The sequence below is a fragment of the Pelophylax lessonae genome (genome assembly GCF_965119305.1).
Source record: "Pelophylax lessonae genome assembly, chromosome: 4".
In the NCBI taxonomy this organism is placed as follows: domain Eukaryota; kingdom Metazoa; phylum Chordata; class Amphibia; order Anura; family Ranidae; genus Pelophylax; species Pelophylax lessonae.
In genome coordinates, this window is record NC_138771.1 from 146,641,830 (window position 1) to 146,668,833 (window position 27,004).

At 42.1% G+C, this 27,004-nt stretch overlaps 1 protein-coding gene across 1 annotated transcript in view; it reads right to left on the reverse strand.

The window, feature by feature from the left end:
• The window catches only part of DENND6B (DENN domain containing 6B), a 92,891-nt gene that overhangs the window by 21,866 nt on the left and 44,021 nt on the right, over nucleotides 1–27,004 (reverse strand). The window contains exons 9-17 of the mRNA XM_082254951.1: nucleotides 26,098–26,153; nucleotides 15,643–15,765; nucleotides 10,972–11,067; nucleotides 6,638–6,732; nucleotides 6,448–6,513; nucleotides 5,514–5,578; nucleotides 2,256–2,345; nucleotides 2,130–2,183; nucleotides 952–1,061 (exon numbers count right to left, since the gene is read on the reverse strand). Of these exons, the coding sequence (XP_082111077.1) occupies nucleotides 952–1,061; nucleotides 2,130–2,183; nucleotides 2,256–2,345; nucleotides 5,514–5,578; nucleotides 6,448–6,513; nucleotides 6,638–6,732; nucleotides 10,972–11,067; nucleotides 15,643–15,765; nucleotides 26,098–26,153 (755 nt within the window). The remainder of the gene's footprint in view (nucleotides 1–951; nucleotides 1,062–2,129; nucleotides 2,184–2,255; nucleotides 2,346–5,513; nucleotides 5,579–6,447; nucleotides 6,514–6,637; nucleotides 6,733–10,971; nucleotides 11,068–15,642; nucleotides 15,766–26,097; nucleotides 26,154–27,004) is intronic.

Sequence of the window (27,004 nt, forward strand, 5' to 3'; positions counted from 1 at the left end):
ATATAATATAAATAATGTGCAACCAAACATTTAACAATGTGCTTCATACATCAACTATAATAAATTATAAATATGCAAAAAAAAAATTAGTTTTTCAATATAGCAATTGAAAATCCATAATGTAATTCCACTTCCATATCCATTCAAAGCAATTCATGATGAACTTCAGTCAAAAGCGGTGTCCAATTCAGTGCTCCACCACCAGAGTACAAACAAGCACTTACCAAACAACAATGACCTCCTGTGTATGATGTCTATAGTGCTTTAAAAGTAATGGAGAGGTTTCTGAATCAGCAATCTCCAGCCATGATATCCATTCCATAGAAGCTTTATAATTAGTATGTTGCAAATTCAAAAAACAAAATGTTGATGTGCATTAGCCTTGTTTAACCACAGACTAAATACCCAGTTATCACTTGCCAACATTTAGCGATGTGCCTTTTAACATAATAATGTATGCCAAACAAGCCATAATTTACCTACTGCAATTTTCTTATAAAACGGCAGAACACTACATTTTAGAGCTGAACCCAGGCAGAAATTAAGAAATCATTACATATTTTCTAAACTCCATTAATCTAATAACTTGAATTTGACTTGTAGCCCCCCTGTACAGCAGCTCTCAGATGCAAAGGGGGGGGGGGGGGCAACTGGCACAGTCAGATATGCTGACAAGAAACAAGCTGACAGAAGGAGAGGGAAAAGTGAGCTGAGGAATTACCTCATTGTCTGTTGTGGCTCCTTCACTGTCCCAGTCAGCAGACTGTGGGTGGGGAGATTAGACCACTATATGCCTTAACAGTAACAGCCCTTCTGGCTGTGCTGTGTGACTGGATCCCAGCACTTGATGGACAGAAATCCTCTGGCAAGTAAAACAGCTCTCCTATAGGTTTTTATGTGCATTTAGCTGTCCGTTTAGATTTAGATAAAAAAAAAATACAGCTCATTTACCTGTACAGCCCCAACCAATCGCCTTTTATTGTAGAGCTGAACTGAGGTCCTGTGTGTTCCAGCATTTTCATGAGCTCCTCTTGCTGGAAAGGTCTCACCTGGGGTGGATTCTGTACATTTAGATTAACTATGTGTTAAATGATACAGCCTTTGAGCTTGGAAACACAATAATATACTGTACAAAAATGTTGTCACCAATAAACATTTTTAAAAGTTACATTAAAAGTTACATTAAAGGAAACCTATCCTAAGAGGAAGTTTAAATCCATAGCTGACTTCTTTTTCTGCAAACTCTAGCTGCTGGGTTATCAGGCTGACACTCTAGCTTCAATACTTCCTGTAACTAACCCAGAACAAACATGTCATTTTGCATGTCCGCTAGCTTAGATGAACTTGAAAAAAAATTGGATAATTAAAACATTTTTTTTGTTTCATTTACCTTGTTATTAATGAAAATATACTTACCTTCCTTCCTCTTCCTCCCTCTGCGGCTGCGGCCCACGACATCACTTCCTGCTTGTATTGACTCCTGTGAGATGAGCGTCATCGATCCCAGGAGTCAATGCGCCTGCACAGGAGTCACTCGTCACTTCCAGGGCACGGGCATCATTCCCTGCTGAACAGCTTCTGGACATGCCCAGAAGCTGTTCAGGGATGACGCGCCTGCACTGGAAGTGACGAGCAGGGCATTCTGGGACTCCGATGTCACCGAGAGGACACGAAGAGGACATGCTCCGGCTTCAGCTGCCCACACCTGAGATGGCAGCGCTGGACAAGACATTTTCAAGGTAAGTATTTCTTCTTACAGGTAAGTGAAACAGGGGACTGTTCAGAGGCTATCGTTGCTTAAATGCACTAGCCCTGACTGTCCCGGGGGTATTTTTAGCTTAAAAATTTTTTTTTAGCCCGGAACTTTGCTTTAAATAAATTAGATATATGCACAAACTGAATAACGTATAAAAAAAGTTATGAAATAGTTTATAAATTGATTCTTAGTTAAAGTTCATGTCATGTAGTTATAGTTCAAATATAAATATATTATAGCTTAAATATAAAACAGGCAAAAATCAAAACATCTGCTGTAATGAATATTAAAGTGCAGATTTTTGATTCATAGTATAAAATAATTATAAGTGAATATGTATAAAAATATGTTCAAAAAAAAAAAAAAATCTTACCTTCCAAGGTGTGATGGAACTGTGATGTGGCATCAGACTACCAATGTACCTCTCCTAAAGGAAAGTGAATCATCAAAATAATGTAAAAAACAATTAAAATGACCAAACAAAAGCTGAGTGCCTCACCAGTGGAAGCATAAAGCTTTGTGTAAGCTCAAACAGATGTTTCTGAAGCAATAAACTCAGCGTGGAAGATGGAAGCCTCTTCTGAAGACCCTGTAGAAGAAACATCAGAATTTTAACTTGCATGCTAATATCCTTATATACATAGGCTATAGTAGAGTACATTTTCGCATTCTGGTGTCAGCAGTTTTTGCTTGTGTTCAAACATAAGCATGCAGCATGGTGCTGTAAAAGTTAAAGTGATTGTAAAGGCAGAAGGTTTTTGATCTTAATGCATTCTATGCAATAAGACCAAAAGCCTTCTGTGTGCAGCAGCCCCCTGAATACTTACCTGAGCCCATCTAGATCCAGTGATGTTGCAGGAGTGTCTTGGCTGCCTGGGACTCCCCTCTTCATTGGCTGAGACAGCAGCGTGGTGCCATTTGCTTCGGCTGCTGTCAATCAAAATCAGTCAATAAAGGAGAGAAAGGGGACGGGGCCAGGACACAGCTCTGTGTCTGAATAGACACAGGGAGCTGTGGCACAGCTCGGCTGCCCCCCATAGCAAGCTGCTTGCTGTGGGGGCACTCAACAGGAGGGAGGGGCCAGGAGAGCCGAAGAGCGACCAGAGAAGAGGAGGATCTAGGCTGCTCTGTGCAAAACTACTACACAGGGCAGGTAAGTATAACCCTCTTATTCTAGTAAACTAAGGTGCTGTTATATGCAGGAACACGTGCTATCTTACTGCGTATCCCTCCAGAGAAAAGTTTCTTTGTGAGTGATGGTAAAATACCAAAAAAAGGCTTGTATAAACTGCATAAACAGCCTAATATTATGTGCTCAAAAAAAAAAAAAAAATACAGCTACAGATGCTTTTTCTACAACACAAGTGATAACAAAACCTAAAAATCCAATAATTGTGACCTCAGCGAGGAGGTCACTAACATACATGATGTGTATCAAAATCAAATCATGTGAAGAAAACCAATATATCACAAAGAATTATGGTGAATCGTGACAGTCTCTGTAGCCAAAACCCATGCTGTGCAATATAAGTGTTCTTCTTCAAATAAATTCAGTGCTCCACCACCTGCAGGTAAATTGAATGCACTCAATAGAGCCCACAGGTCCCAGGGAGCACTCTCGCCTTTTTTGTGCATACAAGAAATGTGAGCTTATAGAACTCTTCCACAGTAAAACGCCATCCACCTTAGAATGTGTCCTCCCCTCAGACAATAGATGGTAACTGGCATAAAAAACAGATGACAAGGTGGTCGTGCAACACCGTTTAATAAAAATGAAAAAGAAAAAACAACTCTGCAGTACGTGTATCTTAAATTTAAAAGTGCCCAGACCGGCACCAGCTCGGTAAGCCTGCACTATGCTCCTCTGCAATCAAAACCTGGTACGGTATGGACCCGCTCAACCTCACCGCTAGCTCAGGTTCCCCGACTTGCGTGCGTTCCACCACCATTGACGTAATTTCCTAGGTAGTGGTGGAACATACGCGAGTCGGGGAACCAGAGCACGTATGTTAGTGATCTCATCACTGAGGTCAAAATTATTGGATTTTTAGGTTTTGTTATCACTTGTGTTGTAGAAAAAGCATCTGTAGCGGTATTTTTTTTTTTTTTGAGCACATAATATTAGGCTTTTTATGCAGTTTATACAAGCCTTTTTTTGGTATTTTACTATCACTCACAAAAACTTTTTTCTGGAGGGATACGCAGTAAGAGCTCGTGTTTCTGTATATAACAGCACCTTACTTTACTAGAAGAAGAATGTTTGGTTGTGTGCACTACACTTAAAAGGGCAGCAGTTATATAGCATTTGCATTTATACTAGGGTTGGCGCCTTTGTGACGTAAAAGTAGTTAGGTATAACCTGTTTTTTATTTATAACTAAAAAAAAAAAAAAAAAAAACAAAACAAGACTTTTGTATCATTTTCATGCACGACCCCTGTCTGTAGCGAGAGAACTACATTTTCCTATGAACAAACTAGATATCCCTCAATCCGTTGGTCTCTCAATCTTGTTCTGGTTCAGGTGAGAACTTCACAGTAATGAGATCTAACACAGAAACAGACACAGAAAGCTCATGGATGCAGCTAGAAGATGTTTTTATTAACTTAGAAGAAAAAAAAAAGAATAAAGAGTAATTGACGATGACCTACCGGTATTTAGATCGGACCTTTGTTGTTGTCCTGTCAATCCCACATATCTATTTGTTTTTAATATTTTTATTAACTTGGCACTCATTTTTATGATGCATTACAGAGCAGATGGCAACACGTGCATTGGACTGTGTGACTCAGAAAAGGACGTTTTCTTGCCCCTTTGGAAATTAGGCACAAGCTAGGTTACTGGATGCATTGCCATAGGGGAATTGATCAGCATGACACTACAGCTACAATATGTGAGCCCATCATTACAAGGTAAGGCAAACAGCACAGGGAATATAATAATACTAATACACAGTTAAAACAAACAATGGAAAGTGTACAATGCCTTCAAGTAGCCCCCCCCCCCCTTCTCTATCTTGGTTGAAATTTCCCATTTCTTATGTTACAAGCTTGATTATTGGGCAGTAAATTGGCATCACCGTACTGGAAGCAACAAAGTCAAGGTTGGTTTGAAATAGGCAAGTTTAAATCCTTCCCATTAGGAGACACAAAGGGGGAGATTTACTAAAACTTGTGCACTCACAATCCGGTACAGCTGTACATGGTAGCCAATCAGCTTCTAACTTCAACTTGTTTAATTTTAGTAAAAAAAAAACAATGGGACAACTTTCTTTTTTTTTTTACGTAGTTCCTTCCATCCTCATCAAAGCTGCCCTCTAGGTCTTATTCTTTTTTTACCTTCAGCTCTGATCCTGAGATCTTCACTGCCATGCCCCTGCTCAGAAATGCACAGTCTTTCCTCCAAAAATGGAGCTTCTTACTGTGCATGCGCACCGCAGCCCCATTTATTCCTATGGGAATACAATACTCATGGTAGCCTCAAGCAATGCCTATTCACTTTCCAACATGCAAGCAGGTAACATGGGAGACTGGAAAACTAAAACAAGGATATAATGGTGTCACCTGCCTTAACAAAGCGAAGTGAGGGAATAAATGAATCATACAAAAGGCTCAACAGAATTGCAAATAATTACTGTTTTGTTGGATGATGGATTACAATATATGAAGGTTAGCTCTTTCCAAGGCTAAACTAACGAAATGTAAATGTATAGGGTTACACACTATATTGAATATTCACCATTTCTAGCCACAGTATTACCTTTAGCAACTGTTTGATCAGTGTCTTGTCTTTATGAAGAAATGGCTTGTAGGAGGTATACATTCCTAAAATGAATAGAAGATTTAAAAAAAAGAATGTAAGGAACAACAATGCATTTCTCTGGCTGGGCATGTGGACCATAATGTAGAGGGGAGGGCAGACTGTGGATGAATAGCCTTTTTTTAACCAGACTCTTCTTCTTTCCTATAGCAGATTCTTGTATTTTGGTTAGTTGGGACTGCTATTGCTGACATTTACTTCTAAAAGGGCTAGTTGCCTGGCTATTATGCCGATCCAGTGGTTTTAATACCTTTTGAGCCATTGACCTTCGACAAATATTCAGATCAGTCATTTCTAAATTCACTGAAAGCAAACTTGTTTTAAGTCATTAGGTACTAAAGCCAAAGACAGCCAGGCAAATTGCATTTTAGAAGAAAAACAGCAAAGGCAGACTACACATTTCTCTCATTACAGGCCTCTATTAAGGCTAATGTTAAATGAGTGACCTGCTGGATGCTGACCTAACGCCAGGGACAGAATCTCTAAGTTTTTCCTCACTTTTTCCTATTCAGTTATTCTCTTGCTAGCTGAACCAGAGAGATGTCATTCCCTTGCTAGTGAGCACGATTCTGCAGCATTCTGGGCAAACATGGGGTAATTCGATTAGGGGAAGTAGCTCCTTCTGACATAGCCCTACAAGATGGTTTCTTCCAACACTGAATTTCTCACCGGAGGTGTACATAGAAACATAGAAGACTGACAGCCAAAAAAGACCTATGGGTCCATCGGATCTGCCCTTTTTTTTGGTTAACTAGGTCAATAGTTAGGTTCATTTATGTCCAGGCATACACTTGCATTTATGTGTACAGTTTAGGCCCATTTAAGTCACCTCTGGATTCAACACCAATCCCAACCAACACCCACCAAATCTCACCAGTTTTAGTATCCAGTGTCTTTAACTTTGTTAGCTTCTTCAGTTTTACTTGCTTTGGCAGATCCCCTGCAGATAAAAAAAATTGTACATCATCTGCTGATTCACATCCAAATGGACTGATCGGTTTCATTTTTTTTTTATTGGCAACAAAAGTCAAATTAAACCATGCAAAATCGATTCTGTCCCTTACCAGATATCCTGGGTTCTCCTACTCGTAGAATGTGTGGCCAATGCTGCAAAGTTTTTATGAAGAAAGGATTGGTGACTCCTAGGAGAAGGCTAGGTCTATAAAAAAAAAAAAAATAGAAATATATATATATATATATATATATATATATATATATATATATATATATATATGAGCAAAACATTACATTCTTTTCATTAAACAAGAAGTAGTACAGAATGCTTAGATGGTTGCGTGCGTGTTCCGTATTCATGCAAACCAAAAAATAAGATTTTCTGACTAGCTTCATGGCAGGATACAAGTGGGTAGTCTCTGTCAAGGCTTCTACACCATAGAATTCTTCCTCTAAAGATTTTGAGGCTGATCCAGTCCACGTGTTCCTTAACTAGCCTTCTTAACTGGGAGGGATTCTGAAGGAGCCAAATCTATAGACCTATAAGCCTGGTGGCTAGCCAGAACGAAGCATCCAGTGATTAAACTTAATGACGTTTCATTCCTCTACATTTCTAAGTCAGGGAGAATTATTTCTATACATTTTATTTTCCCTTCATCTCTCTCTCTCTCACATGGGATGCTAAATCCACTTTTCATTGCATCCCAGCATGGGCATAAACACTACCTGAACTGACAGAAATGTGGTCCAAGGTCCTAATCTCTGCAAACCTGCTGACTGGAAGTGAAAGCCATTAAAGATGCTTTTTTCATGGATCACTGTTGCTTGAATTGGAGAGAAAGTGATCACATCTGGAGCTGGCAAGGAAGTTGAGGTCAAGTGGTAAATACCATATTGGGAGTCTTGTCTCTCTGGATTCTAGGATCCAGCACCCCTTTAGGGAATAGTACGAGAAAGGGGTAATTTGCCCACAAAACATAGCATAAGGTCTGGAGTGTTGGGATCTGCACTGTAAGAGCTCCTTCACACTTGCTCAAAATAGTGAAGCTTATCAAACGCTCCTATAATGCACGGTAATAGGTGCAGTTGATAAGCTTTTATTAAGCATTAAAAACGCTCCCCCTAAAATGCCCTATGTATATTTGCGGCACAGTTGACCAGCACATTTGGCTTGTTAAAACCAAATCACAAATGCCTACAATAGCTGGTTGCTAAAGAGCGGGCGGGAAGCCGGGCCGCCATGTCCTTAATAACCGATTAGTCATCAGCTGTCAGCGGGCTTCCTTAACCGGCAAAAAAAATGGCGGTTAAAAAAAAAGAAAAAAAGCGTGGGATTCCCCCCCAGTCCATACCAGACCCTTTGGTCTGACACTGATTTTGAGGGGAAACCCCACGCCAAAAAACAAAACGTGGTGGGGTCCCTTTCAAAATACATACCAGACCCTTATTCGAGCATGCAGCCTGGCAGTCAGGAAAGGGGGGGGGGCGTGAGAGCCCCCGCCTCCTGGACCATAGACTATACCAGGCCACACTCCCTCAATATGTGGAGGTGCTTTGGGGCGGGGGGGCTCTGCGGCAGCAGAAGATGACAACGACATCAGTGGAGACATAAGACATCATTGGAGTAGTAAGACATCAGAAGAAGACTGGAGGAGGAAGACATCAGAAGAAGAAGACTGGAGGAGGAAGACATCAGAAGAAAAAGACTGGAGGAGGAAGACATCAGAAGAAGGAGAAGACCGGAGGAAGAAGACTCATTGGAGCTATGACGAGGGACATTCTTCAATTAATGAAGAACTTGTCAAAAGCCGTCTCTGTTTTTTTTTGTAACACTACACTTTTTTTTTTTTAGGTGAATAAGTAGGGGCAATGTACCCCTTACTCGTTTACATGGGGGGCCCTGGATCTGGGGGCCTTCTTATTAAAGGGGGCTTCCATATTCCGGTATGCCCCCTGCACGCAGACTCACACAACCACCGCCCAGTGTTGTCACTGGCTTGTCCCCCCCACCTTTCCTGCCGGGCTGCATGCTCAGATAAGGGTCTGGTATGTGTTTTGAGGGGGACCTGACGCTTTTTTTTTTTATGTTTTGGTGTGGGGCTCCTCTTCAAGATCCATATCAGACTCAAAAAGGGCCTGATATGGGGTGGGGACCCCACACCATTTTTTTTTTTAACCAAAATTTTTTTTTCCGGCCAGTTCCTTAACAACCAGCTAAAATTCTCATTGTACTAATGGCTGCTACCGCGATGCATATGCGCCGCAACTATATGCCAGTGTGGTTGCGATGCGTTACCATAGACTTGAATTGGAGGCATTGAAAGGCTTCAGACACCTCCTGATTCAACATGAGGTTTCAATTTTGAAGTAAAGCGACGCTAACACTATAATTATAATGTGAACAGCACTGTGTGCTGTCCATTGTATCATTTGCATGGGTGTTTAAGGAGCATGGGTGTTTAAGGAGCGTTTATCACACCTGCCTTTAATGCCAGTGTGAACCAAGCCTAAGAGAGCTGAAGATCAATCCAAAATCCAGCCTGGTCTGTAAGAAGTCTAGAATTTAGTGGACCTAAGGATTGAAACAAGATTCAAACGCAGCGGTAACTGGACGCACTTCACTCAAATCCTGTTGTAAACTACTGTATATTAATGTTCCATCCTCCTGGAGTTTAGATATCAGCTTAGAGAAACAGTCAATAACTGTAGGCAAGGTGAACAAAGGAAGTATTACACTATGCAACAGAAGATCTGATCTGAAAGATGGAGGGACTGGGCCCTGATAACTGAGTTTGAAATAGAAGTGTAACACAAGGCCTGTTTGGCCAATAGATTCATGTACAGTAGGAACAAAGGCAGAGTCTACCCATTACTATGCTGCCATGGTATTATCAGGAAAGGGACATTTTGGTAAAGTATTTGATATAAATTTTTCATTTTTGTGTACTTATTGTGAAATCCTTTTTTGAAGTCAATTGCGGGAAACCAAAATTCTTAACCGGGTGGGTTACACAGCCCCCTATAGGGGAAATGGTCATTAGTTAGCCAGCTCAGGATACCCCTGCCCACTACTAACATGGCTCAGTTTTGTAGCAAAGTATTAGGGACATCAAGAACATAAACTCAGAGGAGTGGAAACCGAAAACGGATTTTACAGCGAGTACAAAATTCTTGTTCATTGAGGGACATAAGAATTCTTAGACTGTCGGGACATCCAAAAGCAGTCCCACCAAGTGGTAGTTAACAAAGCAAACAGGCCAAAGAAACAATAGATATCTGAAGACTGCCTGCAGCTCAAGAGTACCTTAAGGGTTTATGCATTAAGTGGCCTTCATATTATGTCTAAATGTCTACCTGGTATAACGTATAAAACATGGGAAGAGAAGACCAGGTGGCAGCCTTGAAATTGGGGAAACAGTTGCTAGATGGCAAAGAGGCCTCACAGGTACAGTTGAGTGCCCCTTGACAGAAAAGGCACCTGCCTTTGCTATCAAGAGATAGTGGGTTTCAGAGCAGAATGCCAAGCTCCACTTGGAATGACAAAAAGAGAATCAGTCTTTATAAAGAAGCAAATAACAAAGAAAGAGATTTTTGCAGCCTGAACCATATTCAGACAATGGAGGAAAATTTCCTTTAGGTGGACTTGAGTGAGAGGGAAAAGACCAATGTTCTTGTTGAAACAATCTTAGGCAAGAAGGAAGCCCTAAGCCCCAACACAACAAAACAAAAAGCATTCCTTGCAGGACTAATCAATCAGTACACTTGATTAGTGGTCTGATACTCCTTCCATTTCAATATTATCGCTTGCACAGTGCTCCTTGGGATGTTTAAAGCTTGGGAAATATTTTTGTATCCAAATCCGGCTTTAAACTTCTCCACAACAGTATCTCGGACCTGCCTGGTGTGTTCTTTGTTCTTCATGATGCTCTCTGTGCTTTAAACGGACCTCTGAGATTATCACAGTGCAGGTGCATTTATACGGAGACTTGATTACACACAGGTGGATTCTATTTATCATCATTAGTTATTTAGGTCAACATTGCATCATTCAGAGATTCTCACTGAACTTCTAGGGAGCGTTTGCTGCACTGAAAGTAAAGGAGCTGAATAATTTTGCACTCCCAATTTTTCAGTTTTTTATTTGTTAGAAAAGTTTGAAATATCCAATAAATTTCGTTCCACTTCATGATTGTGTCCCACTTGTTGTTGATTCTTCACAAAAAATTACAGTTTTATATCTTTATGTTTGAAGCCTGAAATGTGGCGAAAAGTTCAAGGGGGCCGAATACTTTAGCAAGGCACTGTAGGCACTGCTTTCAGGCTATGCCCACCCTAAACGGCTTTTTCTGTTTGGGTTGATTTACCCACTGTTTTTTTTTTATAATTCTCCAACACTTCAGTAGCATAACTATCCCTGATTTTCCCCATGCTAATATTCACTCACGGAGCCTGTGTCCTTGTTGTATATTCTTTGAATTCACTGTCATGGATAGTAAAATATGGACGGAAGTCTGAACAGAACTTCAGAGGCGAAATGCATCTGGAAAACACAAAAGCATCAGAAATTTGTATTTTAGCATATTTAACTGTTAGAGATTGTAAGGCCTGGATGCAGCACCAAGGGTTTTAAACCATATTAGATTGTTTTTTGCCATCTGTGTCTCATAGGGGCATTTTCCAATCACTTCCTATCCAATAGACACAACAGGAAGTAAAAAACAACACAAAAACAGTATTTTTAAAGTGAGGGAAAATCGCTTTTAGACAGTTATCACCACAATAAGGGTCACCATTGAAAGAGTTCCCCTCCATTCCTGTCCTGGTGACTCATAATTATGGGAAAATGTTGTCACTAGGACAAATGGAGAGAAGGAATCTCCCAGGTGTGGACACAAACAGCAACACACAATAAAACAAGGGAGATCACAGGGAATCAATGGAAGCTATACTCTGTGTATGCCCACCCCACCACTGACAGCTACAACATGTTAAGGAGGACAAATGATCACAGGAGTTCCCTTATTTATTTTTTTTTTTAATTCCTAGAGGTGTACAACTGGAGCGCAAGGATCTAACAATATATCTCATACATTTCCCCCTAGACTAAAAATATTATATAGTGCCTAGTTTAGTTGTATATAGTGTTTAATGGAACTAAACAGCATTTTAAAAAGTAATATACAGTGCCTTGAAAAAGTATTCATTGAAATTTTCCACATTTGGTCATGTTACAACCAAAAGCATAAATGTATTTTATTGGTATTTATGTGATAGACCAACACAAAGTGGCACATATTTGTGAAATGAAAGGAAAATGATAAATGGTTTTCAAAAGTTTTTACAAATAAATATCTGAAAAGTGTGGCGTGCATTTGTATTCAGCCCCTTCACTCTGATACCCCTAATTAAAATCTAGTGGAACCAATTGCCTTTAGAAGTCCCCTAATTAGTAAATAGAGTCCACCTGTGTGTAATTGAATCTCAGTATAACTACAGCTGTTCTGTGAAACCCTCAGAGGTTTGCTAGAAAAACCTAGTGAACAAACAGCATCATGAAAGCCAAGGAACACACCAGATAGGTCAGGGATAAAGTTGTGGAAATGTTTAAAGCAGTATTAGGTTTTAAAAAAATATCCCAAGCTTTCAACATCTCATGGAGCACTGTTGGAGCACCTGATCTGTCTGGTGTGTTCCTTGGCCTTCATGATGCTGTTTGTTCACTAAGGTTCTCTAGCAAACCTCTAAAGGCTTAACAGAAAATCTGTATTTATACTGTGATTACATTCGACACAGGTTGACTCGATTTACTAATTAGGTAACTTCAGAAGGCAATTGGTTCAACAAGATTTTAGTTAGGCTTCTTTCACACAGGAAGGGGTGCGCCAGACGGAGTCCGTTCTGCTCAGCGGGGGATCAATCCGCCGATCCCCGCAGAGCAGGCCGATGACAGCTCCGTCTCCACTCTGTGTGCAGAGATGGAGCTGTCAGGTCCCCGCTCTCCTCTATGGGGAGATTGGATGAGAACGGACTGCCTGTCTGTTCTCATCCAATCTGATCCTCCAGACAGATGGAAAACAGGGTTTCCATCCATCCAGATTTCACGGACAGGATCGGATCGGATAGCTGCGGGTGTCAGAGGAGATGTCTCCACTGACACCCGCTGCTCCATAGTGCTGCATGGAGCATCCGATCCGGTCTGCCTGAAAAACTGACAGGCGGATCGGATAGTCCATGTGAAAGGGGCCTTAGGGGTATCAGCGTAAAGAGGACAGATTACAAATGCACGCCACACTTTTTAGATATTTATTTGTAAAGAAATTTGAAAACCATTGATCATTTTCCTTCCACTTCACAATTATGTGCCACTTTGTGTTGGTCTATCACATAAAATCCCAATAAAATACATTTACGTTTTTGGTTGCAAGATAAAAAAATGTGGAAAATTTTAAGGGGAGTGAATACTTTTTCAAGGCACTGTAATAACAGAATAATTGATCCAATAGGCATATGTTATATACACTATTTCCATGGCCATGTTAGGACGTTTTCCTAGAAAATGGCTGTGAACAGTAAGGGTTGTATGTAAACTGCTGTGTTCCATCCTGCTAACCACTGTATGTAAAGCATACACTGTTTTATTTTATCCTAATACTCAGTGACTTCTGGTCACTTAACAATTCCTCCAAGGGTGGAATAGAAATTACAATACACACCTTCACCATTGTGCAATTTATTATTATCACCATTTTATTATCTGGCATTACTAGCGGTTTTACCTTATTATATGCATTGATAAAACAAAGCCTAAAAAAATTAAAAATAAAGTACATGGGACATTGCTTGCCTTCAGTTTGGTGTGTCCCTTGTGCTTCTGTCTTCCAGTTCAATAGTAATCTTCCTCCTTCAATGCTGCCCCAGCTCCCTACTCACCGCCATAATCTTCCAGTGCAGCAAACATTAATAGAATTGAGGAACGGTTACAGGCACTCATCAACAGTGTTCTGACAATGCCCACCCCTTATACCTAGCTCCTTTATTCATAGATGTAGCACAGCTTCTATGAATGAAACCCCATCTATGAACGGTGGATGGGTGGCTGATTGAGGTCCGTCCCTTCCAATGGTAGATTGTGTTTCATTCATAGAAGCTGTAGTACAGCTTCTATAAATGGAGGAGCTGGGCATAAACGGCAGACATTTTCGGGCACTTTTGATGCGTGCCTGTGACAGCTATTGAGTTCTATCAACCCACGCCACCGTAATCTTTTGGGGGGACGGGTTGGGGTCATTAGAGGCGAAAGATTACTACATAAACTTGAAAGCAGAAGCACAAAGGACACATCCCACTGAAGGTAAGTAAATGTCCCTTGTACTTATTCTTGTATTTTTTTGTAGGTAAATTTAAGGTTAAAGTTTAATCTGCATACATTTTTCCTTCCCTGGTTTCCCAATCCCTGCTATCAGCATGCTAATGCAATTTTTAAATAATACCTATCCTTTTTCATTACATACCTTACTTTAGTCCCAATAATGTCATCACTGGGTCTCTTTGCATCTCTATGCATTGCTCACATATCTTTGCTGGTGGTAGAGGCTAGCAGGGTGCGCTACATAGCTTCCTGAAAACATATCACCCTCAGAACTCCTCCTAATAGTCCTCAGCCCTGATGCATGCAGTAGGATTGCTGAGAGCGCCACTGTCAGAATACACTGATCAGCTGCTGCAGCCACTGTTTAAGGAAAAAAATGTCCAATACAGTATTCCCATTTGACACTAGTCTATCTGATGATCGACTTCTGTCGAACAGGGATGCCCATACATGGATTGAAATTTGGCTGAACCCTGCTGAATTTTGATCCATCAATGGCCAGCTTAAGGCCAAGGAGGAAAGAGGTAGAAGTTGCTGGATGTCTTTCAGTAAGAGTAAATTAAAGCTAAAGTTCAGATTTAACTACCAAAAAAGTCTTATACTGTATTAAACTATAAACTCAAACTCTAAACTATTGCATTTTTTGTTTTCAAATGGCAGTATAAGGGCTCGTTCACACTGGACTAAATCTCTAACTCTTTTCAAAGGCTCCTATAGTGTTTATATGGCATTAGTATGGGCATCAATGAGCTTAAGCATGAGGCGTTTTACAAGTGTTAGCGCCCCCTAATCGCCCTATGCATGTTTTTGAAGCGTTTGATGAGCGTTAAAGCGCATTAAAACTGCTCCAAAATGGAAAAGGACAGAAATAAACAAATTTTAACACTGTGCAAACGTGGCTTAAAATGCCTCCTGAGTCGTCATGAGGCTTTAATTTGGAAGTGAAGCGGCGCAAACGATTCATGTTTTGATAGTGTGAACAGCACTGTGTGTTGTCTATCGTATCTTGTGCATAGGCATTTGAGGGGCGTTAAAAACGCCTGCTTTAAATGCCAGTGTGAACAACTCAGCCCAAGGCCCCTTTTACACTGGCGGAGTCGACCGGTGGAGCTGAGCAGGTAGAGTACAGGTCCGAGTATGCTCCACTGATGCAGAGCGGACACGGACCTCGGAAAAAAAGTTCCGCCTGTCTGTTTCCATCCAATCCGGACGGATCCCCATCCGTCTGTTTTTAGCAGATAGGATCGGATGTCAGCAGGTGTCAACGGACATGCTTGCTGACATCCGCTGCTCCATAGAGAGCAAAGGATGGTCAGATCAGGTCCGCCTGAAAAACTGACTACTGAATACTGGATCAAGCATCTGTAACTATAGATTTAAAAAAATCAGTATGTAATAATAGTGAGCTTAACCAGTCATTTTTTGGTAAATAATTCTTAATGGTCTGTAGAATTTGGCTTAGCAGTAGCTTCTATGTAACAGCCTATATATTTTGTTGGTAAAAGCTGTTCCTCTTTCTCAAGAATGTTAGGTGGTGTGTCAGAATCCACACATATGAGAGGCTACCCCTAGATCTACTTTACTGAAATCCACAAAGGTAAAAGTATCACAAGCCATCTACTGTACAACCAAACCAAATGTTTTATTAGTGCTGTTTCCCAGCCAAATTTTCCTATTAAAGCAACAGGCTATGGATTCCATGCTACTCAAAACATTATAGTTCCAAAAGGAAGAACAAGCAGTTACCCAGTTAATGCCAGTACAATTTCAGAGGAAATGGTCGGAGAAGGAGCCATAACAACCAAAGGTTCTCCAAGTAAAACCAACTCCCATAGCAACTGGAGGTTCATCAGTACAGACTGAAGGGATCTAGAGATTTTGGAAATAAACAGCTGTTTATATTCTAGGAACAGGCAGCATACATACAGAAATACATAGTAAATATGCAGTGTCACTACAGTACTCAGCAGTGTGATTGATAAGCACTATTCACTGCCTGTCACATCGCATCTCCTCTTGCTCACAGCAGCTACAAGAGAGGAGATCTGTGTGATAGACAGCCACAGTAAAACACTGTTAAAAGAAAAAAAAAATGGTATTTTTGTACTTACCGTAAAATCCATTTCTCTGGGTTCATTGACAGACACAGCGATTCATAAATCATAACTAGTGGGTTATATTGCCTCCTCCAGTAGTAGGACGAGGCAGACCAAAAAACACCTGGCTACTCCCATGGGCCGTCTTCAGCTGGTATATAACCCCCCCTCTCTGCTCTAGGTAATTAGTTTAGTAGCAAGCTGTATTAGAAGTATCAGAACTCCATAGAAGGGTGGGTGCTGTGTCCATCGAACACAGAGTGTACGGTAAGTACAAAAATCCCATTTTTTCTTTCATTCATCGATGGACACAGCGCTCCATAAATCATAACATCATAACATAACATCATAGTGGGACAACCAAAAGGAAAATGAGGGGTGGGAAAAACAACCCAAGCCTTAACCGGGTCACAGGAGCCCGTCTGGAAAATAAAAGTTTAGAGAAAAACACCCCTCAAGAGGGAACAGCCCCTCTTTAAACAGAAGCCTGCAAAACTTTGCAGCCAAAAGAAGCATCCGCAGATGCCAAAGTATCTACCCTATAGAATTTTGTGAAGGTATGCACGGATGACCAAGTGGCTGTCCTGCAAACCTGTGATAATGATGCCGGGTGACGGAAGGCCCAAGAAACACTATGAGCCCGAGTAGAATGCGCTGTGACAAGGAAAGGTGGAACCTGACCTTTAATTCAATGGGCCTGAATCATCCTCTGTCTGATCCATCTGCAGATGGTAGCCGAAGAAGAGGCCAGCCCTTTTCTTGGTCTGTTCATAACCACAAAAAAGCGAGTCTGACCCCCGAAAGGACTGTAGCTGCCAGATACATCCAAAATCGCATGAACCACATCCACGGTATATGCAAGGCAAATTCCTTGGGATGATCCGCTTGGGACACAAGGAAGGCAACACAATATCCTCATTCAAATGCAAGTCAAAGACAACTTTCGTCAGGAATGATGGACAGGAACAAAGAACCACTTTATTCCTATGGACCATCAAATAGGGACTGCGACAGAATAATGCCGCCAACTCCGATACCCTGTGGGCCGAGCTAATAGCCACCAAGAATGGCACCTTCAGGGATAATGTAGGCAAGGGAATCTCCCGAATATTCTCAAATGGAGGTTTCTGGAGAACCAAAAGCTCTAAATTTAAATCCCATGGCGGCAAAGGAGACCATACAGGTGGAGCCACGTGTCAAACCCCCTGAATGATGGTACGAACTAAAGAGTGCATGGCTAGGGGTCGCTGAAAGAAGATTGCCAAGGCAGAAAACTGGCCCTTGATGGTACTCGGGCCAACTTCTGATCAATGTCCCGTTGAAGAAAAGTTAAGATCCGAGCCACAGAAAAGGATCGAGGATGAGCGCCAATCTAGTCACACCAAGAAATGTACGCTTTCCACGTACAATGGTATATCTTGCTGGAAGACGACTTCCTCGCCTTCACCATAGTTGGGATCACTGATCCAGACAAACCTCTATCCCTCAGTACCTGGCTTTCAATAGCTAAGCCATTAAAACCAGCAACTGTAAAGATGGTAGATTAACCTTTGGGACAACTGGTCTTCTCTGAGAGGAAGCCCCCAAGGGACGTTTGCGACCACCAGGATGATTGGAAGATCCTCGCTCTCGATTCCTCACAGGGACTGCGGAAGAAGCCTGAGCCGAAAATCATTCTGGCCTTACTGAGGCCCTTGGATGCCTACAGGGTCTGCCCGAGGAACCCGTGAGGATGCCACGAACCTCAGTATCTTCATGTGGAGCTGAACCTGCTAAAGGAGCTGCATGTAGGACTGTGCAAACAGAACTGTCTTTGAAGGTGGATACCACCAGACTCAGAACCTGTAATGGGAGAAATGGGAGAGAGAACTGTCTGTGTGACAGCAGCCGATGGAATCAGGGCCTGTGGTTCCTGAAATTTGTCCAGAGGAAGGACCACTCTGGTCAGAATTAAAATCAGACCTAGGCAATTCAATTCCCTTGATAGGGATAGGGGGGAACCTTAGGTAGTTCGAACATCACCTGAACCTTTGCAGGATTTCGCGGATCTCCTTGACGCTCACAAAAGAAGTCCACAGGGCCGGAAACCAGCGAAGATGTCCCCCCACCCCAATAATGGGTGAGGGCAAGTCTTCATGGTGAAGGGGTCTTGTCTGCGGGTCCGGAGAAGCTAGCTCTAGGCTTACCAGACCAAGGTTGCTTGGAACCTCCCGGGGAAGATTTAAAAGATCTATTTCCCTTACCTGTCCCAGAAGCACAAAATAATTTTCTATGTGCTGAGAAGCAGGGCCCCCACCTGCAACGAGGCTCCTTACCTTTCCTGGTTTGTGGAAGGAAGGTACTCTTCCTCCCGTGAAATCCTTAATGATGTCATCCAGGGCAGCCCCAAAACCGGCGATCGATCGCCTTGAAAGGGCAGATCAATGAGAGCTTTCTTAGAGGCTTGGTCTGCAGACCAATTCTTAAGCCACAGCACGTGCCTAATCACCAAAGCTGAAAAAGAAAGTTTGGACAGCACAGGAGCTGTATCCAAAGATGCATCACAAATAAACTGCAGCCCATGGACCAACTGGTCCGCTAAATCAACATAAGCAGCGAGACCTGCTCACCTCCCAGGCCCTGGTACAAAAGCTTGGCCCATTCTGTTAGGGTCTGAGACACCAGGGTTGAGGCAAAGACTGGCCGCAATGCTGAACCAGCCATGGTAAACATGCTGCGTGCCACAGCCTCTGCTTTCTTGTCAGCCGGGTCCTTAAAGGACAGGGATTCCTCTACTGGGATCATGGTTGCCTTATTCAACCTGGAAACAGGAGGGTCCACCACTGGAGGACTAGTCCAGTTCTTTAAAAGGGACTCCTCAAAAGGGTAATGTACAGCAAAACGTTTGGGGACCACAAACGGTAATTAGTGGTAAGTGCGTCTACCAGTGTGTTTTGGTGGAATCATCCTCACTATCGGATGGATCTGGGGGTGTGATATTAAGCCCCCCTGGACGGGCCGTGTCCACGGCGGCATCAGGCTCAGAATCAGATGAGAAACACTGAGCAGGGGAGATGGAAGACGCTTCCTCCTGGGCCTTTCCCCGCACGCCACTTCCACCTGGGACACTAAGGACTGCAGGACCACTGTCAGTGCAACCATGGGAAGCCGGGGTTCCGAGGGACCTGCCACCTCCATGAGGGGGTCAGTGGGGGAGATGTTAGAGGGTGTGGGGTAGTGCAGCGCTACCTCTTGTGTAAAAGAAGGTATAGTAAATCAGAAAGAACAAAACATATACTTATATAGGTCAGATATACGTAGTGTGGACAAATCAAATGTAAACCATGTCATACAAGATATACAAAGTATAGGGATATGTTAATGGATAAGAACCAAAATACATGCACCAGTGCTAAAGTAAAGTGCTTGAAGGTAGTGTAAAATCAGATAGAAAAATTGTCTAAAAAGTGTCTGGTGCTAAAATGGCCAAAAGTGCCTGGTGCAGAGAGATGAGAGATTTAATACATAGTGAAAGGTAGAATATATAAAACTGAAATTATGGTGCTGGTAATACGTGTGCAAAGTAGTGGTACTTGCAAATATTATTAGGCTAGAAAATAGGTGGTAACAAATAATATTAAATGAAAATAGTCCCAAAAAAGACGTATCACATACTGTATGTCTTGATAAAAAACGCAGTGACGGTAAGTCCACTTGTTTAGATAAAGTGCATTGTGCAGGGATCTTGGGAGAGGGAAAAACACAAGTCTCTTCACGTGTTAAAAAATGGTGTTAAACCAAAAGATACTGGTGGGGGTCATCAATCAGAGATACGCATGCAAATGGGCGCTACCAGGTGTCTCCAAATGAAAGTGCAGGTGATGGACAGTGGGGGACCCCCTAACAGTGTAGTTGGCCTCTCACCTGTCACTTTCTTGTGTATAGCCTTATAAAAGGGTAATAACCGCAAGGTTCCTGGGAAGGGTCCCTCTCCTGGCTCCAGGTACCATTCTGTCCTTTGGAAGGGGGGGGGGGGGTTGCTCACTCATGGGGTCCTATGGGTGGGGTTCTCCTAAGGTCCTAAGGATGGGGGATCCTGTAGGGGCACTCCGCTACTCCAGGTATTGCTCTCAGATGTGGGGTACAAATATATAACTCCTCATGGTGTAGTATTTCAACTATTAAAATAAAACAGTGGCAACTCACATATAATAGTGATCAGTAGCACAGTCAGGTAGCGTCCGTCTCTTCCTCGTATGTCACTTCTGGAGACCCGGAAGTAGCATACGAGGAAGAAACGCACGCTACCTGACTGTCCGGAGACCCGAAATTGACATATGAGGAAGAGATGCACGCTACCTGACTGTGCTGCTGATCACTATTATATACTGTATGTGAGTTGCTACTATTTTATTTTAACAAATTGTTGAAATACTACACGAGGAGTTATATATTTGTACCCCACATCTGAGAGCAATATCTGGAGTAGCGGAGTACCCCTACAGGATCCCCATTCCTAGAAACTTAGGAGGACCCCAGGAGTGAGCAACCCCCCCCCCCCTTCCAGAGGACAGAACGGTACCTGGAGCCAGGAGAGGGACCCTTCTCAGGAACCTTGCAGTTATAACCCACTTATAAGGCTATACACAAGAAAGTGACAGGTGAGAGGCCAACTACACTGTTAGGGGGTCCCCCACTGTCCATCACCTGCACTTTCATTTGGAGACACCTGGTAACGCCCATTTGCATGCGTATCTCGGATTGATGACCCCCACCAGCACCCACCTTTTGGTTTAACACCATTTTTTCACATGTGAAGAGACTTGTGTTTTTCCCTCTCCCAAGATCCCTGCACCATGCACTTTCTTTATCTAAACAAGTGGACTTACCGTTACTGCGTTTTTTATCAAGACATATGGGATATGTCTTTTTTGGGACTATGTGCATTTAATATTATTTTTTACCACTTATTTTTTAGCCTAATAATATTTGCAAGTACCACTACTTTGCACACGTATTGCCAGCACCATAATTTCAGTTTTATATATTATACCTTTCACTATGTATTAAATCTCTCATCTCTCTGCACCAGGCACCTTTGGCCATTTTAGCACCAGACACTTTTTAGACAATTTTTCCATCTGATTTTACACTACCTTCAAGCACTTTACTTAAGCACTGGCGCATGCATTTTGGTTCTTATCCATTAACATATCCGATACTTTGTATATCTTGTATGAAATGGTTTACATTTGATTTGTCCACACTACATATATCTGACCTATATAAAGTATATGTTTTGTTGTTTTTTCTGATTTATTATACCTTCTTTTACACCAGAGGTGTAGCACTTCACTACCCCACACCCTCTATCTTCTTGTAGTTTAAGGATAATACTATCAGTGCTAGCTGCAACCTCCCACCTTTTTATTTCCCCATCCTAAACCACCCCTCCCATAATAGCGCAAGAGTCCTCCTTGTTTACAGTGGGGGAGATGTGACCCTGAGGTTCCATAAGGAAAAGAAGACCTTGCAAAACAAAAACGGTCTTCTACTCCTGGAGGAGGCAATATAACCCACTAGTTATAATTTATGGAGTGCTGTGTCCGTCGACAAACGAAACAGAAATAAAAGTTTAAAAGTTATTACAAATATTGAACAAATATGTCTGGCAATATTAGGTTAGACAGTTAGAAGATGAATTTGTTATTTATCAATAAGTCAATAATTAAATTTTATCGGAATCTGTGAATTACAGCCAACACAGTACAGGCAGTCCCCAATTACAAACAAGATGGGTTCTGTAGGTTTGCTCTTAAGTTGAATTTGTATGTGTGTTGTATGTAACAGTGTAATTCCAGTTAATAGAGTTTTTAAAGTTTTGGATAAATAGCATAGGGAAGGGTTAAAGTGATTTTCTATTAAAATAACAAACATGTTATACTTACCTGCTCTGTGTAGTGGTTTTACACAAGGCAGCCCGAATCTCTCTTTTTCAGTCCCTGGCAGGTGCTCCTGGACCCTCCCTCCTGCCAAGTGCCCCCACAGCAAGCAGCTTGCTATGGGGGCACTTGAGCCGAGTTGCAGCTCCGTGTATCCATTCAGGCATGCAGCTGCCATTCGGCCCTGCCCCCAGTGGCATCAGGCAGAGGGTGTATTGAGAGGGGCACCACAGCTACCTCCTTCCCTTCGGGGATCTTTGCTATCCCCTCAGCTCCACGCGGACCGCCCCCCTGGACTCATTGAGAGGGGCGCCACAGCTCCCTCCTTCCTTTCCGGGATCTTTGCTATCCCCTCAGCTCCACGCGATCTGTGGGGAGGGTGGCGGAGGAGGCAGTGACAGACAGGGTGCCTGGGGTCAGATCGTCCCACACACACACCCCCACAATTGCATCTCTCTTCGGCTGCAGGAGTTTCTTTCCATGCCAGCTGCCACTGCGGACCGGACTATAGCCGTCTCCTTCTCGCCTCTGACGTTGATGTACACAGGCTGGGAGAAAGAGGAGGAGGGGGGACACCATACACACGGCTGAGGTCTGTAATAACAGGAGAACATGGTGGAGACATGGTGATTGGGAAGGGGAGCATGGGCAGGTAACAACTGTGATGCCAGGAGTGATTTTAGGAAGGGGGTGGGGGTTACAGGATATGTGCTAGGGGGTGCTTTGTTTTGGATTACAGAGGCTTTGTGCTAGAAGGAGGGGGGCAGAATTAAAGTTTGACCCCCCCCCAGCACAATTCCTCTCCCCTCCCAAAGCACCCTCTAGCACATATCCTTTAAACCCCACGCCCCTTAACCACATAACGACCGCCCGCCACAGTTTTACTGCGGCAGGCAGTGCATATTTATAGCACTGATTACTGTAGTGTCACTGGTACCCCCAAAAGTGTCAAAAATGTCAGTTAGGGGTCCAATCTGTCCACCGCAATGTCGCAGTCCTACAAAAAAAAATAAATAAATAAATCGCAGATCGCCACCATTACTAGTAAAAAAAAAAAAAAAAAAACAACAATAAAAATGACAAATATTTCCCGTAGTTAGTAAACGAAATAACTTTTGCGCAAACCAATTTAAATACGCTTATTGCGATTTTTCTTTACCAAAAATATGCATCAGTAAACAAATTGGGTTAAAATGTTAAAATATTTTGATTTTTACATATTTTTTTGAGAATTTCATATAAAAAAATGTGAAAAATATTGTTGATTTTTTCAAAATTGTTTTTTTTTTGTTTATAGCGCAAAAAAAAAAAAAAAAACGCACAGGTGATCAAATACCACCAAAAGAAAGCGGTTTGTGGGAAAAAAAGGACGTCAATTTTGTTTGGGTACAGCGTCGCACGACCGCGCAATTGTCCGTTAAAGTCACGCAGTGCCGAATCGCAAAATAGGGCATGATCATTAAGAGGGCAAATCCTCCGGTCTGAAAGTGGTTAAATCAAACATTCCATCCCAACTCCATTCATCACCCCAATCCCATCCTGGCTCCATCCATTCCCCCGATCCCATCCCGACTCCTTCCATTCCCCCTATACCATCCTGACTCTTTCCATTCCCCGATCCGATCCCATCCCGGTTCCATCCATTCCCCCGATCCCATCCCGGCTCCCTCCATCCATTCCCCCGATCCCATCCCAGATGCATCCATTCCCCCGATCCCATATTGGCTCTATCCATTCCCACACCTTTTTCCCTAAACTCTTACAGGAGTGAATTATGCTTCCTTTACTCTCACTTCCCGTTGTCTCCCCCTGTTTGTAAATATGAGTCATATGTAAGTCACATGTAAGTCGGATGTATGTAACACTGAGGACTGCCTGTACTGGAAAATGTATAATAATTAGAAGTCCTAAAATATAAATTTATTATTCAAACACATAGCACAGACATATAAATCAAAACCTACGCACATTTGGGGTCCCTGTATTCAGGGTAATTTAAAAAAAAATTATTTAAAAAAGTATTCAATTATACAAAATACATTATGAATTAAAAAATTATTTTGTGGTATTTTGTCCGATTCATATGTTTTTTATAAAATAAATATTTAACCACTTAAGCCCCGGAAGATTTTACCCCCATTCCGACCAGGGGGTATTTTGCGATTCGGCACTGCGTGACTTTAACGGACAATTGCGCGGTCGTGCAACGCTGTACCTAAACGAATTTGGCGTCCTTTTTTTCCCACAAACAGAGCTTTCTTTTGGTGGTATTTGATCACCTGTGCGATTTTTTGATCACGCGCTATAAACAAAAAAAGAGCGTCAATTTTGCAAAAATAGCAATATTTTTCACATTTTTTTATATGAAATTCCCCCAAAAAAAAATAAAAAAAATCAAAATTTTTTTACTTTTTCGGCCAATTTGTTTTATGCTACCTATGTTTGGTAAAAAAAATCGCAAAAAGCGTATTTTGATTGGTTTGCGCAAAAGTTATCGCGTTTACTAACAAAGGGAAAGATTTCTGTCATTTTTGTTGTTTTTTTTTTTAACGTGTAATGGCGGCGATCTGCGATTTTTTTGCGGTACTGCGACATTGGGGCGGACAGATCGGACCCTTGACTGACATTTTTGACACTTTTGGGGTTACCAGTGACATTTCTACAGTAATCAGTGCTATATATATGCACTGTTACTGTAAAAATACACTGGTAGTGAAGGGGTTAACTTTATTTGGGAGGGAGGGGCTGTGTGTATCCCTAGGGGCATGCTTTCTACTGTGATTGGCTGGGGCTTGAGCTGTATGGACACTGATCAACGGATCTACATACTAGATCCGAGTGATCAGTATCCTAACAGCAAGGAGAATGACAGGCAGCTTGTTTACACAGGCTGCCTGACATTCTCCCTCTCCCCCGCCGATCGCCGAGTGACCGGCGGACATCGGGTCCGCCGGTCACACGCGCGGGGGGGTCCGTGACCACGCGGGAGCGGGAGCGCGCCTCCGGGGGCGCGCGCTCGCTCCCTAGACCCTCACAAGCTAGTGACGTAGCCCTACGTCACTTTGCCTGTGAGGGGCTGACTGCCGACGTAGATCAGCGTTAGGCAGTCGGCAAGTGGTTAAGGTGCTTTAAAAAAAAAAAAAAATAACCCAATTGGGATCATATTTGTAAAAATCATTTGGTATGCAAATCAGTTAGAAAGTTACTGCTGAATAAACTACAGCATACTAAAAATTCCAATTTTGATCTTACAAAAGTTTTGATGACTCCTTGACATGGACAAGAAGTTAAAAGGGCAAACTACAAATATTGGTTGAAAAAAATCTCTTAACCCAGCCCCATGTTCAGGATCAAATCACACTCGGGGTTATTTAATAAAACTGCATAGTGAAAATCTGGTGCAGCCCTGCATAGAAACCAATCAGTTTGCAGGTTTTAGCGCTCGTTCACACTGGAGCCACTTGCCATGTGATTTGACAGGTCAAAACGCATGACACGTTGCATCCTATTGCTGGCAATCGCACGGTTTAAACCGGGGCAACGACAACTTTGAGGTGCTGCACTGATTTGAAAAAGTAGTTCCTGCGCGCGATTTCGGGTGCGACTTGCATAGACATCTGTGCATGAAGCCACACAGATGTCTTCCAAGTCGCATTCGAAGTTGCACTAACATGCAGTTTTGAAATTGTGCAATTTCAGATGAAGTCGCACAATTTTAAAGCCGAAGTCAATGTCAACGAGGGCTTATTGTCAAAGCTTAATTGAACAAGCTGAAGTTAGAAGCTGATTGCCTACCATGCACATCTGCATCAGATTCTGAGTGAACCATCTTTAGTAAGTCCCCCCCCCCCCCCCCATATCTTACACATCTACGGGCCAACTTACTGAGTAATGTAGAAGAGAAAAGTTATTTATTCTTTGCGTGGTACCACAGTAAATATTACACACTACACTTGTATTTTACATTTCATTTTATTTACAAAATGCAGAGGGTGTTTTAGAGTCTATGGTGTCCTAAAGAATATTCTCTCTTCAATGATAGGCACAGAGCCCTATCGCAAATATTGCCAAAATCATGTGACTACTTTACACCTTCCTGGACTTTTTTGCTTTTACTGTTACTCCTGTTCTATTCACTCACATAGCTAAATTTAACTATTAGTTTCTTTTCAATTCTAGCTCACCTGAAAAGATCCAACTCATGGATACTGGAGATGTGATAAGGAGGATCCAGGCGGTCCTAGTCACAATACAAAACACAATCAGCATAAACACAGGCATATATTTGTGTTCAAACATGAAATAACCTATGATATTTGTATTATCTGTTTTTTTTTTCTCAAAATAACAGGGATTATGTGGAGAAGAATAGAACTAAACTGTCCTGTTACCAGTGTCTATTCTCACTTACATCCACTATGATCATGGGTACTTGGCTGCAGTGCTGAAAAAACGCTGCAGAACACCAGGAACAGATACCTTCTGAATTACAGCCGTCTGCCATCCACCATCCCCTCTGCAGAAGTTCTCTTTGGAATCTCCATGCTCGGTATATGGCCATATTCAAGTCTAGGTGGACTTATTATGTAGGGGCAGCCTGCATTGAAGAGAATTTCTGCAGAAAGGAGGTAAACACCAGAGTGGGCACCCACTGTGATATTGAGATAAATCCTGAGGATGTAGGGGGGTATGGAAGTCGAATAGTGTCACTTTTTATAAAGGCAAAGTCATCTTTTAAAAACAGGATAAAATTTAACTAAAGTTATTATAGCTTCTCAACAATTTGGGTATAGAGGTATAACACAATGCTGTATGATAATGGGAACTTTTTGAGTTGTAGAATCATTTCTGAATAATGTATGCATTTAAAGCTGAATTCCAAGTATGTTTTTTTTTGTAAGCAGGGTTGGGGAAAGGGGAAGTGGTGTCACCTGCTTGACATGGGAATTATTCAGAGAACACCCTGTATTTTCCCTGAAGAAAACAAGGCAGTCTCTGATTGGATGAGCTGGAGATTGTGTCATTACCGCCATGTCTCTCCAAGTGCAAAGCGTTCTCAGAACAGCACCAGGAAGACAACAAGGATCACTG